Source organism: Pristis pectinata, chromosome 22, assembly GCF_009764475.1.
Source record: "Pristis pectinata isolate sPriPec2 chromosome 22, sPriPec2.1.pri, whole genome shotgun sequence".
Taxonomy (NCBI): domain Eukaryota; kingdom Metazoa; phylum Chordata; class Chondrichthyes; order Rhinopristiformes; family Pristidae; genus Pristis; species Pristis pectinata.
The window spans coordinates 10,578,811-10,595,044 of record NC_067426.1 but is presented as its reverse complement, the minus strand read 5'-3'; the positions used below and the strand labels follow the sequence as shown (position 1 = coordinate 10,595,044).

The window sequence follows — 16,234 nt, the reverse complement described above, 5'->3', positions numbered from 1 at the left end:
TCTACTGGAAAAATAATTTATGTTGCCACTTCGTACATTCTTCGTACAAATAATCTTTTATGGGATGAGGTATTTGGTTGCTGGATAATTTGTAGAAAGTCTGCTAAAGCGAGGGAAGAAAATTAAAGGACTGTTACAAATCCTATTTTTTTAAAGCTGGTAGAAATATTATAATTGATAAAAGCTAGTTTGTGTCCAGAATCAGCTGGGTTCAGTATTTCAACCTGAAAATGAGATCTGGTTTGTTTAAAATTCAGATATTGGGATTTCCCAACACTCGTGCTGTACTGGTAGGCCTGTAATTAGGAAAGTTGTATGCTTTCTGCATATGTCCCAACTGTAGCTGTTCCATAAGCTTGGTTTGCTTTAGAAATCAAATTTAACCTTTTCTACTATCCTGCATGGTTTTATAATATATATATTTTGCATTAATTGGTTTTAAAATGTTTGCTTCAAACCATATGTTGAATCTTGTTTCTTCCAAATGGCTTTAGATTCAGCTGAAGGTAATAGATGTTCACATACACATCGTTTAACCAAAAAATCTCGCTTCATTGTAATTGTACAAACAAATATTTAACTGGAACAGTAATATGTTGAAAGATCTATGAAATGATATTATTCCCTTAACCTGTTTTATTTTATGTTGGATTCGTGTTACTCTTTTAAGGTTACATGTAAAAACAACACAGTTGATGAGGATATGAATTAACAGGAATTAAGAGTCAAGAAAACTTGTTTTGAACTGCTGTGCAACACTAAGACAATTTTAGAATGTACTAATATATACTGAAACAAGGATATTAGGGTGCAGTTGCTAGCTTATTTGGTATTCGGTCATTTAATATATACATTTTAGATTCAGTAGAAATTAATAAAATTGGGAAGGCTCTTAATTTTTATTAAGAGCAGAATATCCCCGCCCAGTGCTTTTAATATACACACTGCATGTTTTCAAAGCAAGGCCTATTTCTTTGTTGATTCCGTATTCTGCAGCACCAAAGCACACGAGGGGGGCTCTATGCTCATTGCTTGTCAAATAACATAGCTGTATTTTGAAATTCTGTGTTAGTATCTAGAATTAACATTACATATAAAAAATTATCAATGTAAAATATCAAGGATGAAATTATACGATCATGTACTACAAGTTGTAAATAATTATATTTTTTGGCATGTCCCTGAATTCATCCGTTGCTGATTTTTTTTTTGCGTTGTGAAATAGATTGAAACACATGGTATGTTGAGGGGGATTCACGTGCTGCCCAAAGCCATGCTTAAGTAGATTCTTCCGTTCAATGCTGCCTTACATTTGTTAAATAAGTTGATTTTAATATCTAGAAGCTAGTAGGCATGGACGTGAAACCTTCAAGTATTATTTCCAGAAAAGGGGGACGCTCCTTTCCATTTTAAGCACCACGTTATAGCGCAACACATTGGGGAACCATCAGAGCTCATTTTCAGTGAAAGCAGTTTTGTGCATTTAAAAACAAAGACCAAACTGCATTTTTTTTCTTGGATATTTTCACTGAAAGCAGAATGTTGCAGCTTTACCTACTGTGCAGTCTTCAGATGGTTGTGTAAAGTTGTGGTTTACTTTTATGTTTTGCAGGACTAGGTGGGATGGTTGTTCCCTGTGTTTTTAAGGTATGAATGAAGTGCTCTGGCAGGACTCCCTCCCCCAGCAGCAGTATCAGCCGCCACCGCCGTCACCTCAGGACACACTCGGTAACAGCGTCGTTCACAACATGCCCGTGGTGCTAACTGGACCCTCCTCCGCCGGCCCCCAGCAGCAGCAGCACGCCGCCTCCCAGGCGCTGGCCGCCGCCGCCTCGGTCTCCACGCAAGGCCCCGGCTCGATGGGCCCTCCCGTGCCGGTGGTGGTGCCAGCCCTTGCGCTGGCCGCGGGCCGCTCGCAGGACGATGCCATGGTGGATTACTTCTTCCAGCGGCAGCCCGGGGAGCACCTGGGAGGAGGCGGAGGCAGTGGAGTAGCAGGGGGTGGTGGCAGTGGCGGAGGCGGAGGAGGAGGCGGCGGCGGTTACAATGGGAAGCACCGCTGGCCTACAGGAGACAGCATCCATGTTGAACATCACCAGGTCAGTGCCTTTACTTGGTGCAGTTAAGCACTCGGACATCTTCCAATTGATCGCCCTTAATAATGTACTCCCTAAACCTTAAGCCTGGATTTGTTTACTGTCCCAAGTAATATATATGCAAAGTGTAGCCTAATAACTGAATGAAACTAAAGATTTTCATCTTTTGAAATAAAGTTGAAACCTCAATCCAGATTTGCATTATTTCAGTGCAAGTGCAGATCAAATTCAAGTTGGTCTCCTTATCAATCTATCAGCACACCTTATACCCTTCTCTTGAATATCTTCGTTTGAAGTACATCCATGTTATTCGTGTTAGCTGCTTCTTGCAGCAGTGAGTTCCAAATCCCTTGGGGTGAAGTAATTCTAAATAATCCTACTTAATATAATGGTGACATAATGGCTCCTTCCTTTGAGGAAACGAAAAGAGTTTCTCCATTCCCTATTGTAATTGTAAACATCTTGTTCAGGTCATTCCTCAGCTTTGTCTTGAGCCTGTTTTCTTTTTTCTGCTATATGTGTTTCTGGTGATATCCCTGATTTTTTCTTTATCCATCTCCAATGCCTCATTTTCCTTTTTATAATATGGAGACCAAACCTGAGTATCACCAGAGCTCAATCAACCCCACTTCCAACAACAGAAACAAAAGTTCATATTGTACCTATTTAATGTATTAAAATATTTCAAGGTACTTTGCAGTACTGAGGAAATACAACTTTCTTCATGTCATTTTTCAAGGACTCATTTGGAAATCAAAAATCAACTAAAATTTTGGAAAGTTCCATATCCAGGCCAAAATTTGCCCCTCAACTATTGCAATCAAAAGCAGATTATCTGGTCATCTATCATTTTTTAATTTGATCTTGTCTGCAAATTGCAGTTGTCTACTTTATGCTGCAGAAACTTGAAAAGTAGTTCATTGGTTGTAGAACATTTCAAAGGCCCCAAATGAATCATCATCAGTATATTTGCAGTTCTTGATGTGTGTCGCTGGACTATGGTTGTTCTTTACAAGTCCATTCTGAATTCTCTCTCTGCACAGTTTGCAGCTGGATTCATGGGTTATCAAGCAGAATTAAAATTATTGCGTTCCTCCTTTCTCTTTTCGAAATGTCTCTCCTTGTACCATTGTCTGAACATTGTCTACATGAAGACTGAAGTGGCTCATAGAAAAGGCCAACCACTATCGTTTCATGATTGGTAATAAATGCTTGGCATTGCCCTCTGGTCAAGAGCAATTTAAAGAGTCAACACTTGAGCACACTGGAGTTAATTTGGGTTGTCCCTCAAGTGCCACCCCGGTTGAAATCAGCTAATTAAACGTAGATCTGTTGGTCACTTGTAATTGGTGGCGTTTTTGGTTTGGTTATCTTTAAACCATCAGCAGGGGACACATTTTTTTCCTCCAGCATATAGAAATGCCAAAAATTGCAGTTCACTTCGGCGACGGTATGTGGTCGTTAGTGCTGTTGACAGTACTGTTTGGAATGCATAAAATTAGCACTTTCTCTTACAGTAATGCAGTTTTTTTGATCTGTGCACTTTCCAATTTGCAGATACACTTTTCTCCTCTGTATTTTTACTGCATGTGTTTCTGTTCATCACAGGCTGTGTTCAGAAGCATTGAGTCAAGAACAGACCACGTAATTTGAACATGTCTGTCTTAATACCTATTTTAGAATGGTCTATAGTTGGGGCAGGAAACTTTCAAATAGAGCAGTGAATGTGCATTTTTGTGGGAAGCAACGTACTACCCTGTATCCTGTATAAGGGCCATTCTCAGGATTCATTTGAGCTGGAAGCACAAAATAGTTTTAACTGTACAAGTAGCCTTTTGCTGTCAGCATTGGTTGAACTGGAAGGTGGTTGTGGGAAGGAATAAAATAATATTGTATGAAGGCTAATTTGATTTTTTTTAAGCACGTTGGACTATGACAACTGGGGGAGGTAATTGTTCAAAGCCTGTGCAGTTGAAACGATGCAGCATAGACGCAGGCCCTTCGGTCCACCAAGTCTGCACAGTATTGGGCAGGTAGGGCAGCACTTGTGGAGAGAGGAAAAATGAGTTAATATTTGGTTTATTAACAGCAGTCCTGAATTACGATGAATAATTGGACAACAGTCAGGACAGTTTTTCTAACCCAATTAGAGAAGCATCGTCAATATTTTCTTTATTATAAAGTAGTTTTGCTCCTCCCTAGTTCACTGAACATTGCAGGTGCACATTTTTGCAGTCTGTGGGCTACTTCACAAAGGCCACGTTCTTCACTTGTGAGCCCTGGCGACCATTACTACATTGTGAAGAGGCAGGAAGGACTCCCATCCAGACCTAATGGTTGTAGATATACTCTTTTCAGCAATTACTAAAGGATTGTATTCAGGAAGGAAAATGTAATCAGTGTCTTCAAAGAACATTTATGCCTAGCTGTGATTTTAACAAGCACAGGTCAGAAATTAAACTGGGATCCTTTGTTCTATGGTTTGGAACAATGTAGGTGCTGCCTTTACCGATTAGTTTGGGAGTTCTTAATTTTCACTTGTATATTCCTTGGACAAAAGCAATCCCAGCATGGGGAGATTCAGAGTGGAAATCCCTAACTGAAGAAGTCTAAAAGTTGGGCTTTGTCTGGGGTCAGTGAATCAAGTACTATATGAAATCGGTCATAAAGCTCAGGAAGATCTTGCATTAGCTTTGATTTGTGGTGGTCGTGCAGTGTGGGGGAAAGACACAAAACAGCCTGGAAATCAAGGAGTGGGGTAGGGCTTCACTGTCTCTTATCTGAGAACGCTGTCTAAATTTATCCATGCCCACTTGTCTGCTGGGTAAGGTATCATGAGGCTGTTGGTCCTCGTGGGACTGTAGTGAGCAGGTGCTGGTGCTTTCAGATGGTGGGAGGGGTGGTGTCCAAACAAAAATGAAATTGCTGACACATATTTTGCTTTTTGTAAAATCTATCTGGATTCTTTTGGTACAGACTTTGTTTAATTGTATTCAACTTTTTGGGAAGTTAGTGATTATGGATCCTGATTTATAGAGTTGATGAAGACAAGTTGTGCAATTTTGCACAAAATATTGCAGAACATTTCCAAGTGAATGGCTACTGCAAGTAGACATTTTTGTAATGCTGTGCTTAAAAATGTATACATGGAAAGAATATTGCTGAATATTTTGGAAGATCAGCATGTTTAAGGTCGCATGTTAGTGAGAGTTAAAATACATGTGTGTGATGCACCTTCAAATGCTGATGGAACAAACCATTTTTGAAAGATTGCTTTTGGGGCAAATGAATTTTTCTCAGTGGGTCTGAAAGTACTATTTGGCACTCTGTGTATCATTTTAGTTTGAGGGTGTGCAGAGCAGTGTTATTTTCTGTAGCTGTTTAACCACAACGAGCATGGGTCTTGGGTTTGGCTTCATCTTACCAATCATTGTAGGGCTTACATACTTAAAGTAGCAGCAACCTATGGCAATTTCTCCTCTCCCCATCATAATCCTGGCCGAGCTGGAACATCCATTCATCAGTATCATTCTTGTAATTTTAAGACGAACATTACCTGAATTACTATTAATAATAAAAATGCTATTTAATCTTGGTGTTGTGATAAATGGAAAGGGCTTGGGAACAGACAGGAAAATGGGATTTGGTGGATACTTTTGCAACCTCCCAACTTGACTGTTCCAATGTTGCCCTGAGCACCCTTCTGCCTGTCTCATTTATAAACTAGCATTTCTGAAATTCCATTTCCTTCATCCAGTCTCTCGTGCTTCCTTTTGTTCTTCTGCCCTTGCCAGCCTCTGTTGCCTCTGGCTCTTCAGTGCTTCTAATGTAAAATTCTCACCACATTCAGTTCCTTTCATGATCCTCTTGCCTCCATCTCTGTGAGCTCCCCCAACCTTACAATCATTACATTGTGGTTGATGTTCTGATGACCTGAAGCTTAAACTGTTGATCCAGAGCCACAGATTCAGAACTCCCTCTCCCACCATTTTCCCCGTAACCCCACATAAGGAAGCTGGGGAATTTTAATCAAAGTTCATAGATAAAGGGTTTAAACAAAACTGAGCATGAAAGGGGAACAGAAAGCGACTGGATTGTTGGAACCTTTCTGGTTCAATAATATTCTTCAGGGAAGGAGGTCTGCCATCTTGCCTATGTGCCTCAGTTTGGGTGCAATTAGGGTTGGGCGATACCAGTGACGTCCACGTACCTTGTATGAACAAAATAAGGGTAAGTGCCCTCCTTTTGCTTTTTTTTGCATCACTCCTGTGATTGTCAGGAATGCCTTTTTGAAATTTTCTTTCGCAACCCTATGATTTTGTTACTTGAAACCTACCTCTGCTCAAGCTTTCAGTCAACACACCTAATACCTCTTGTTCTGTGCCATTTTTTTAGTTGAATTATGCCCACATGAAACTGCTTGGTTTGTTTCTTCCTAAGTTAAATTCATTCTTACCAAAGCAAGTTTCTTAGAGTACAAAATCATCTTAGACAGCTACAATTGAAGAGAAGCTAAAACAGATTGAAATTGTTTCCATGCTGAAAACCATACCAGTCAACTGCACATAAATGAATTGCTGATCATTGCTAAATTTATTGCTTAGGATTCTGAACTTCAAATTCTTTTGAACAGTTCCAACTTTGTAGGTAGTGAAATTGCAACAGTAGATCGGGTAGTTGGTGTTGATACCAGAAGAAATGAGCATGATTGTAACAGGGGTGCTAAAACCAAATAGTTCATTTGCATAAGAGATAGAAGAAGACCATATAGCCCCCCCAAGCCTGCCCCACTTTTCAATAGTATCAAGATTGATCCTTGAACTCCTTTAACACTTAGTATTGCAAATAATTTAATGCCTTGATTCCTTTAATACCTCGATTTCTGTCGTGGCTATATTCGATGACCATGGCCGGCCATGTAGAGAACTCCAAAGAAACACTGTCCTCTGGGGAAGGAAATCTCTCCCATTCTGAATGGCTGACCTCTTATTTCAGGACATTCCAGTTACTGGAAACATTGACTGCATAACCATCTTGTCAAGCTACGTAGTAAATTCTTGCAAGGAGGTATCTTATCTCCATCTGGAATGGCCTACCAGTCCTTTAATACCTTTAAGTGCCGGTGAGTTGTAAAGCAGTTGCTATATTAGACTACCCATGCTATCGTTGTGAGAAGAGTGCCACCACCCCCAGGACAGCAATGATTTGGGAGTGCTCATAGCCATCATCTTGAGAGGGAAGCAGGAACAAACTCAGTGGAATCAAAAAAGCCATTGGGAGATGTTTGGAATGTAGTCTTTTGACCAGAATTAAGGAACAAGAGATCATAATGTCAATTTTAGGGTTAGAAGTATTAAACATAAACCGGTAAAATTATTCGTAAGAGTAGACCTGTGTTGCTTGCGGGGTAAACACTGCACTTTTGAGAGCTAGGAAGTTTTATTGTGGATCATGGCTTAAGGGCTTACTTGACCCATTGTATCAACTCTTTGCTGGAGTAATACCTTAACTCATCCAACTGCTTTGCTTACTCTCTATAGATACACATTTTCCACTGCTTTTAATATTTGGTCTTCCTCGAAAGATAATGGCCTCTGCCTTCTTCCCTTTCTGTGGCATAAATATTCCACGCTGCTACAATAAATTTTCTCATCCCTCCTCAGTTTTTCTTTATGAAGAGAACGAGAGTAAATTAAAGGTAATTCCTCTGAATGTTACAATGCTTTGTGATCCTCCGCAATCACTTTGACATCTGCAGGTAGAATATCGAAAGGAGTAAAGTTAATAATGTAGTTGTGGGAGGGTGGTATTGAATTTGGATTGTTTAACAAGTTGATGACCAGTTGATCTGCAAACGTTGCAGAACTTGTAAAAGGGAGAAGAGCTAGAGTGGAACAACCATTACTAAATTTGGTTTTGAGCTGAAAACTCTTGGCTTATTTGGTTCAACTTCATACGAAGTGGACCCAATGCAATCATTTAACCTGGTGTACCTCTTTATGTGGTAGTGATTCTGGATATTTAAAAAATTCCACTCAATGCAGCCTTTTTGTTTCTCAAAATGTTTACTGTGCATGAGTAGTGAAAACAGAAAATCTGGAAACACTCAACAGACCAAGCAGCATCTGTGGAAGGAGTTAATGTTTTAGGATTGAGAAACCCCCCCCAACAGTTCTGATGAAAGGTTCCAGATGGAAATGTTGACTTTCTCTTTCCACATATGCTGCCTGGCCTGCTGAGTTTTTGTAGCATTTTCTGCTTTTAGGATTTCCACAAGATCTCCACGTGAACAGTTGCTGAGCTCAAATGATGAGTAAGTTTTGCTTTTAATCTACCTGGAATGTAGGTTGCCTTGCCTCTCTGTGGAAAATCTTTGTAATTTAGTCCTGGCCTTTGCTTTGGCTGTCGAATTAATGCACACATTTTCTTGCTGGCTATCTGTTGGGTTTGTGTATGAAGTTTCTAGATATTAGATTAAGCTATTTATTGCCAATATCCCTGGGCAAAGAAATGCTGGGATTCTTGATGTTAATTGTTAACTTGTGATAACACTACAGAAAATACTCAATTGGATTTGCCTGTGAAAGCTTATCTTTTTGCTGATTCTCATTTACGGTTGAAGGTGGGATCTCTGTCCTAAACCTTGGTTCCCCTTTGACTTTTTTTAGCCAGTAAACAAAAACTAGCTCTCCTGAGAATCCTGGTGGTTTTTATCTGGATGGGTCAGCTGATTTGAAAGAAAAGCTTCATGACATTGAGGCATCACAAGATCACAAGACAAGGGAGCAGAAGTAGGCCATTTGGCCTATCAAGTCTTCTCCAAGGAAAAGGGGAAAAAAAAAGAAATGAGAAATTGGAGGGGGTGGGGGGGGCAGGTGAAAAAAAAAATCACACTATTCTAACCCCAATTTCTGGCCTTATCCCCATATCCCTTGATACCCTGACTATTTAGATATCTATCTATCGCTTCCTTAAACGCCTCCAGTGATCTGGCCTCCACTGCTGTACGTGGCAAGGAATTCCACAAATTCACCACCCTCTGGCTAAAGAAATTTCTCCTCATCTCTGTTTTAAACCTGTACCCTCTAATTCTAAGATTGTGCCCTCTGGTCCTGGACTCACCCACCAAGGGAAACAGCCTAGCCACATCTACTCTGTCCAGTCCTTTCAACATTTTAAATGTTTCTATGAGGTACCCCTCTCATTCTTCTGTACTCCAGTGAGTACAGTCCAAGAGCCAACAAACACTCATCATACGTAAGCCCTTTCATTCCGGGAATCATCCTCGTAAATCTCCTCTGAACCCTCTCCAACATCAGCACATCTTTCCTAAGATATGGGGCCCAAAACTGTGCGCAGTATTCCAAATGAGGCCTCACTGGTGCCCCTTAGAGCTTCATCAACACTTCCTTACTTTTATACACTATATCTCTCGAAATGAATGCCAACATCTTAAAATGTTTTATAGCCAATTAAATACATTTGAAAGTAGTTACTGTTGGTGGAGGAGGAATGACAGCTAATTTGCACACATCAAACTCTTGCAAGCAGGAGTGTGTTGGTGGTCAGATAATTTGGTACTTGTGACCATTTCTGGTTGCATATCAACTTAGGTAATTTATTGTATGTGGCTTTGGTTTTGATTTATTTTTATACACTAAGTCCTCATTATCCACTGACTTAAAATCTGCAGATCTGCACACTCGTAAGGTCGGCTGTGTATTACTTGGTACGGGGTGTGCAGCTGGGGTCAGAAACATGGGTTGAGCTGCAATTCGGGCTCTTTGGATGGAGCTGGGTCTGGAGTGCTTACTTGAATGTTTCGGCATGCTGAAACTTAAAAGTTGTAATTTTTTAAAGGAGGGGTTGACTGCTGTATGTGATTGCATCCTTGGTGTCATCGCCAGCACCCTTAAGTGGTATCTTTTTTTGTAATCAGTGGGAAGTCCATGACTCTCCTTCGAATAAGGAGAATGTCAGTTACTTGTAATCTCAATAATGACAGTGGCCTTAAAGAAAAAGGTGGTCTTTTCAAATTGAGACATTCAATCTCTCCCCAACCATCATGTTTCCATTCTGGAGAATTAGAGCCATGATCTTTGGTCTTTCGACTCATGCCATACAGGAATATCATTGGGTACTTGGCTCTCTGACCAGTCACTTGATTTAAGTCCGCATAAGGAACCACCAACTGCAGTTCCTGATGTGCTAAAGTACCACTTCTACGCCAGTATTTATCTTTTGATCTGCAAAGTCCAGACTCTGGAAAAGGAAAGCAGGTTGGCTCCTGCACTTAATTGTTAACCACCTATCATTGGAATCACCATTTGCGGGCTGTTTGAGGTTCAATTATGAATTCATACAGCACTCCCATTAAAAACAACCACTTAACTGAGATGCTGGAGGATATTGGCATGCAAGTTTAGCACAATATTTTAAATAAGCACCTTCAGGAGAAGAGAAAGGAGGAATTGGATTTATAAAGTAGTTCAGTGCTTTTGTGTACATATAAAATAAATACGCGTTGGTTATCAAGATAAACTTGAAAGCAAGCTTCAGGATAGAGTTGGAAAAAGTTTCATTCTTTTACAAAAAATTTTTTTTTAGTGATTACATTTTATAGAGAGATTGTCTTTATAGCCTGGATATTCAACTGGTTTAGAAGCTATTCATGGAAGAAAGGGCCTGTTTTTAAGATAAAAGCTTTAAAGTACTAGTTTCCTTGAAGTGTCAGCTTTTCTGTGGGTTCTTTTAAGTTTAAACAAATGAGTATTTTTAAGCTGGGTATTTGAGCCATTGAGAGAAACTTTATTTTTGTTCATGATAGGTAATATACAGCACATTTACTGTATAAATCTTGCAAATATAAGCAATTGTATGTTTCTTTAGAATAGATTGATCTGAAGAAAATATGTTTTGAATGTTTTTCTACCAGTGAGGGTGGGGAGCAGGAGGAATAGGTTTTTGATTTCCCACATGCTTTATCTCATCAAGCACCCAGCTGATTTTTTTTTGTGTCTATTGGATGAGTGTTGATTTGTGCTGAATTGCCAAATTATGCTAGTAAGTTGCACAAGTTCTTTCCATTCTTGGAATACAGTTGTTGCTGGAGTGGCATGCATTCATTTTCCATTATGGATGCCCTTCATTACTAGGCCATTTCAAAGGGCTATTAGCATTGTGAACTATATACCAAACTAATTAAGGATGCCAGGTCTTCTCCAGGAAAATACATGGAACTAGATAGGTTTTTATAGCCCTCCAATCATTTAGTGGGCACCATCGTTCTAGATTTAAAATTTCCAGTTGCTAAGATAGAATTTAAACTTGATTGGTCATTAGTCCAGGCCTCCTGGATGACTAAACCAGTAACGTAACCACTACTGTGGTGTGCCCCACAAAAAGGCTGGTGTGGAATCTGTGCAGTACAGGTCATGGGTTGTACTTGCTTAGTTACTATGGTTATAGGTTATTGTGGTACTGTAGGTACGATGTCTATTAGTATAGTTCAGTCTTGCATGGGAGTGTCAGGTTGCCAATCCAAAATACTGAGTGCAGTTTACATTACTGTGAAAGTTTCAAACTTCTTTGGGTCCTTACAGCTGTCATTCTGACTAATCCAGCAATAGACTCTGAGTTCAGCAGTGCTTGCAATCAACATGTGGCAGGTTAGATGTGTAGTTTCAGGATTTGTTTCTGTCAATGGAGAGGACTGGCTGTGGGGGAGAAAGGCAAGTTCACAGAATTTATATTTAAATAATTGAGCTGAATGTATTTGTTTCAGGTTTTTCCTCGTGTCTAGCTGCCGTTTATCCTTTTTAAAAACATTCTAAATATTTTAAGATTTTTAATTTTCTACATGAATCTGACACATTCACAGACTTTGTCTCAACAGTTATGCTTGAGGGTTCTGCTGTGCGATTTGTCAGTTCATTTATGGGCCAGGCTCCACGTTACTGCCATGGGTAAGGACAAGTGGCAAATGCATTTGGTGCATCAAGGATATAATTGGACAAATAATATCAGGTCATCCATGTGCATGTTAGCCCATAATTTGGAGGTACAAGTTGTATTTAATTCCTCAGACTGAATTGATGAGAACTAAGGTACTGCATTGAAACTTTGAGCAGGCCTGATAATTTCACATTCACTATAACAGTATCTGTGCTGTGAGGGTAGCAGGATCTGAACCAGATTCGATCTGTTTGTTAATAGAGGAAGCCACTTGTGTACATTTGGACAGAATTTAACACTTATTTGGAGAGAGGTTTTTATTTTGGCCAGATTCTTCTCTGCTCTCCAGTGGCGAGGATTGGGTACGTGTTGTGTAGGTTACTGGGATACCTTTAGTAGTTACGATTAGCACAAATCTGGTGCAACACCCAAATGGGCTTTCTGGTGATTTAAGTGCCTACAGATAGTTGTGTAGAGGAGGGGAACAGGTTTGTGGAGAAATGTGATACTGTGCGCTGCCTAAATTACATGCACAGAAAATTCTAGTAGAGACTGCATAGTCAGAATTGTAAAGGCTTGGCAAATCTCCCCCACCTCCCAGCTCCCCATTTTTAAAAAAAAGAGCTTTGTGGAGACTACTTGTGCTGATCGTAGCTGAGGTCAACTTGGGTCACGAGACCCAGATCGGAAAAAGTAAAATGGAATTTGCATAGTATGCCTCCACTGCACTGCTCTGTCAATTACCTATAAGTCATCAGGGCAGCCTTATAAATTCTCAAGCTCTACATTAATAATTGTTACCATTTTCTTATTAAGGAAATTAATCAATAGTTATTGGATTTGCATTTAGAAACATCGATGTCCCAATACAATGTCAAATCTGCACCTTGCAGAAAACCGGAGCAATTGTTATTCAGCAATTACCTTGTAACCTGTTGTATATCTTAATGTTTGTTGCTTTAGTTTTCTCAGACAAGGCAAGTAATTCTGATCACCGTTATCATAACTCATTTCGATTGTGCTATCCATATGTCTTTGAAATAACGGACAATTTTGCCTGCTATTGCTTTGGTAAACATTGCACACTTTTGGAAAAGAAGCTTGGTGAAGTTTGATTTAATTACCAAGCTATTTTCTGTTTGCACCATTTTTGATGGTTTTTTGAAGAAAACAAGGCAAGTGACCTTGCACAGCTTGTTCTGTGAGTTGCTGCGGATAAGATGTCACTAATGCCATTGAAACCAAGAAATTCAGTAGATTACATTATTGGTCAATTATGAGAGCTTTTGGTTGAATAAACTAAAAATGCCTGTCATTTGATGAATAGATTTCCTACAAATGGAATGATGTGATTGGCATTAAGGGTGGTCTTTCAATTTTTCTTCACTGCTGAGACTGAATGTGAGCACTGATAGTACTGCTGGATATAGCCAGCTTTATTCTCACAGAAGCCAGAAGTATGTAACTGCCAATTGGACCCATAGATTTTCCCAAAGAGTTGAAAGGATCCTGCTATTTCCTGACAAAATCACCAGCCCGATTTTCCTGAAGTTAAAAGCATTGACCACTAATTGCATACCAAGAAGCTCGCTTGATCTGTGCTGAATTTACAGTGGTCACAATTGGGGTAAGAAGATTAAGTGGAAAATACCTATCTGCATATACAATGTAGATTTGATTCTGTACCAGAGGACATACACATCTCCCCATCATCGCTTTTAGCATTCCCACACTTTTTTGGGCAACGTGGAAGGCAGGGGTGGCTAGAAGAGAAGGATGCAATCAATACTGCCTTACTAGAGAGTGGCTGTTTGTACAAGTGTTTATGTGAGGAGTTCTTTGCTTGGTTTGGGAATTTGTTACCCACTCTCACTGTTACGAGTGAAGATACTGGTGTCAAACCAATACCTAATAGATGTATGGGATATTGCGTGGAAGGATGTTCTGTGTGATTAATAATCTTTGCAAAATAAATTCCACTTCTGACAAAATTTGCTGTTCTGGTAGGCCCCCCGTTTATACTTGAATCATCAAATTTTGCATTACTATTCTGAATCCCCAGCAACTCTTAGGTGAAATGTTTTTACCGGTTAATTGTAATCAGCCACGATTACTGTAGGAGCGTGTCTGTTCAGAAATATTATTGTTTAGCAATCACCGGAATACTGTGACTGGACTTTGCACTTCATAGATCCGTGAAACTCGGGATTTGTTCCTAACCTATCTTTTGAAGGACTTTAATGGCAGAAACAGCAATACCGCTGAAGGCTGTCTACTTTTTTTTGGGCGGTTTTTCTTTTCCAGTCTGTTGGAAAAAGTTAAGACTGTTGTAAACACTGGCCTACTTGAAGTCCAACAAACTGTACTGTTAAATAGTAAATAAAATGGAGTTTGCAGTGAGTTATGTAAAGTGTCATGTTCTGTGCTCCCAATGTCACCAGAAATTCAGTAAATTGTATTGGTCACAACACCAAACCTTTGTCCAGTACCAGCTCTCTTTTGCAGATTTGACTTGTTTCTGCAGAGATCACTCAGCTGTAATCATCAAGATTTATTCTGAGTTGTGGGGTGAGGCCAGTTTGAGCAGATGTGTTGTGAGTCTTGATTTTAACTCTGCCTATGATAAATCTGCATACAAACACTATCGGATGAGATTGAGGAATAGAGGTATATAGAGGGAATTTAAAGTAGTAGTCTACAAGATGGGGAAAGCTGCACGGTTCCATATTTTAAAAGTTGCATACAGTTTGCATCACTTTTATATGACTTCAGAAACTTGCTCCTTTATTCAAGTTCATTCGTACTTCAGTGAAAAGCGAGCTTGTGATGTAATTATTTCCTTCTCTGTAACTGAATCTTGAGAATATTCCAGATCATTTTCCCTCTGCTGGTGACCTAATTGCAGGAATTACTTTTCAAGCATTGTGAGCCAAGCTGTGGAATGGAGTAAACTGAACCATGATAGTGTCAATTCCTTGGTCTTTCAGCTTCAGCTTTGCATGGTGCCTTTCATTTATGGTGTGTTATTCTTACACATAGAGCATGGTGTAAGACCAAAGTCTGTCTTACAGGGTTCAGAAGAATAAAAGGGAAAAGAATGTATATGAGAAAATGACCTTCAAATGACTTCAAGGCAGAAGATTACAGGCAAAGATGTAGGCATTTATAAAATTGAACAAACCTAAGGAAGGGGTCATTGTATGATTTAGTTTTGTTTTGATTTTGTGAGGATGTGGCCAGAAAGGAATTAATGATAAAGGGGAAGTATCACTTGGAATTGTAAATGCCATTAGCTTAGTTCAAGGTAAAATATGTTTTCTGTTACATGAAGCTTGTGGCTTGCCAGATGCTGGTCAGCCTTCAACCTTCATTTCTGTTGGTATGTTCGCTGCCTCTTAACTTCCTGCCCTGTTTGGAAGCACCACCTGCTGGTGAGAATATTTTTTTCTTGGGCAGATGATGATCCTTGTGGACAGTACATAATATTATCTAGCTTCATGCACAACCCATCCCAAAAGCTTCACACAGGCTCCTCCCTCAGTAGGGTGAAATGGAGCTGAAAATTATCTATTTCACAATATACTTCACCTGGATGTCTTGCCCTGAACTTTATATAGTTTTTCAAAATACATAATTTACACTTTATCCATTCCATTGTAATACTGAACACCACCTGATTTGAAAAGGAGTCCAATTGAAGGCACTTACTTGCTAATATTACACTTGTACCTGTTGCTGTAGGTAGGGTTTGTTATGCTGGCAGATTATGTCCTTCCTTGCGCTTATTAAATACATGTTTGGAGAGTACAGATGAGAAAGTCGTACAGCATGGTGGTGCTTTGAGCTTGGAGGATGAATAAACAGCACATTAGATTTTGCATTGACTGAAAGAGCTGCCCCTTTTTCATTCCACAACTGTGGGGTTGGTGCAGGATGAGGGTGGGAATTGTGTGATGCCGAGTGATATATTGGGATTAATATAGTTTTGCATTTTTAAGTGTGACTATAGTGATCCTGTAATTATGCTGTTATGGAGTTTTGCTTATTTTTACACTTCTGTGGAGAAAAAGTAGAAGGATGTGGTGAGGGCAAAGGATGCACAAAGGGCAAAGTAACAAGCTTGTGTCTGCAGGAGTGTTGGTAAAGCCTGGCCTTGGTTTTGTAATCGAATGCCATGATCATTT

At 39.6% G+C, this 16,234-nt stretch overlaps 1 protein-coding gene across 7 annotated transcripts in view; it reads left to right on the top strand.

Moving 5' to 3' along the window:
* The window catches only part of pum1 (pumilio RNA-binding family member 1), a 115,953-nt gene that overhangs the window by 33,958 nt on the left and 65,761 nt on the right, over positions 1–16,234 (top strand). For all 7 annotated transcript variants that reach the window (XM_052036119.1, XM_052036115.1, XM_052036120.1 and 4 more), the window contains one exon: positions 1,613–2,099. In XM_052036119.1, coding sequence (XP_051892079.1) covers positions 1,650–2,099 — 450 coding nt within the window. In that variant the 5' untranslated portion in view covers positions 1,613–1,649. The remainder of the gene's footprint in view (positions 1–1,612; positions 2,100–16,234) is intronic.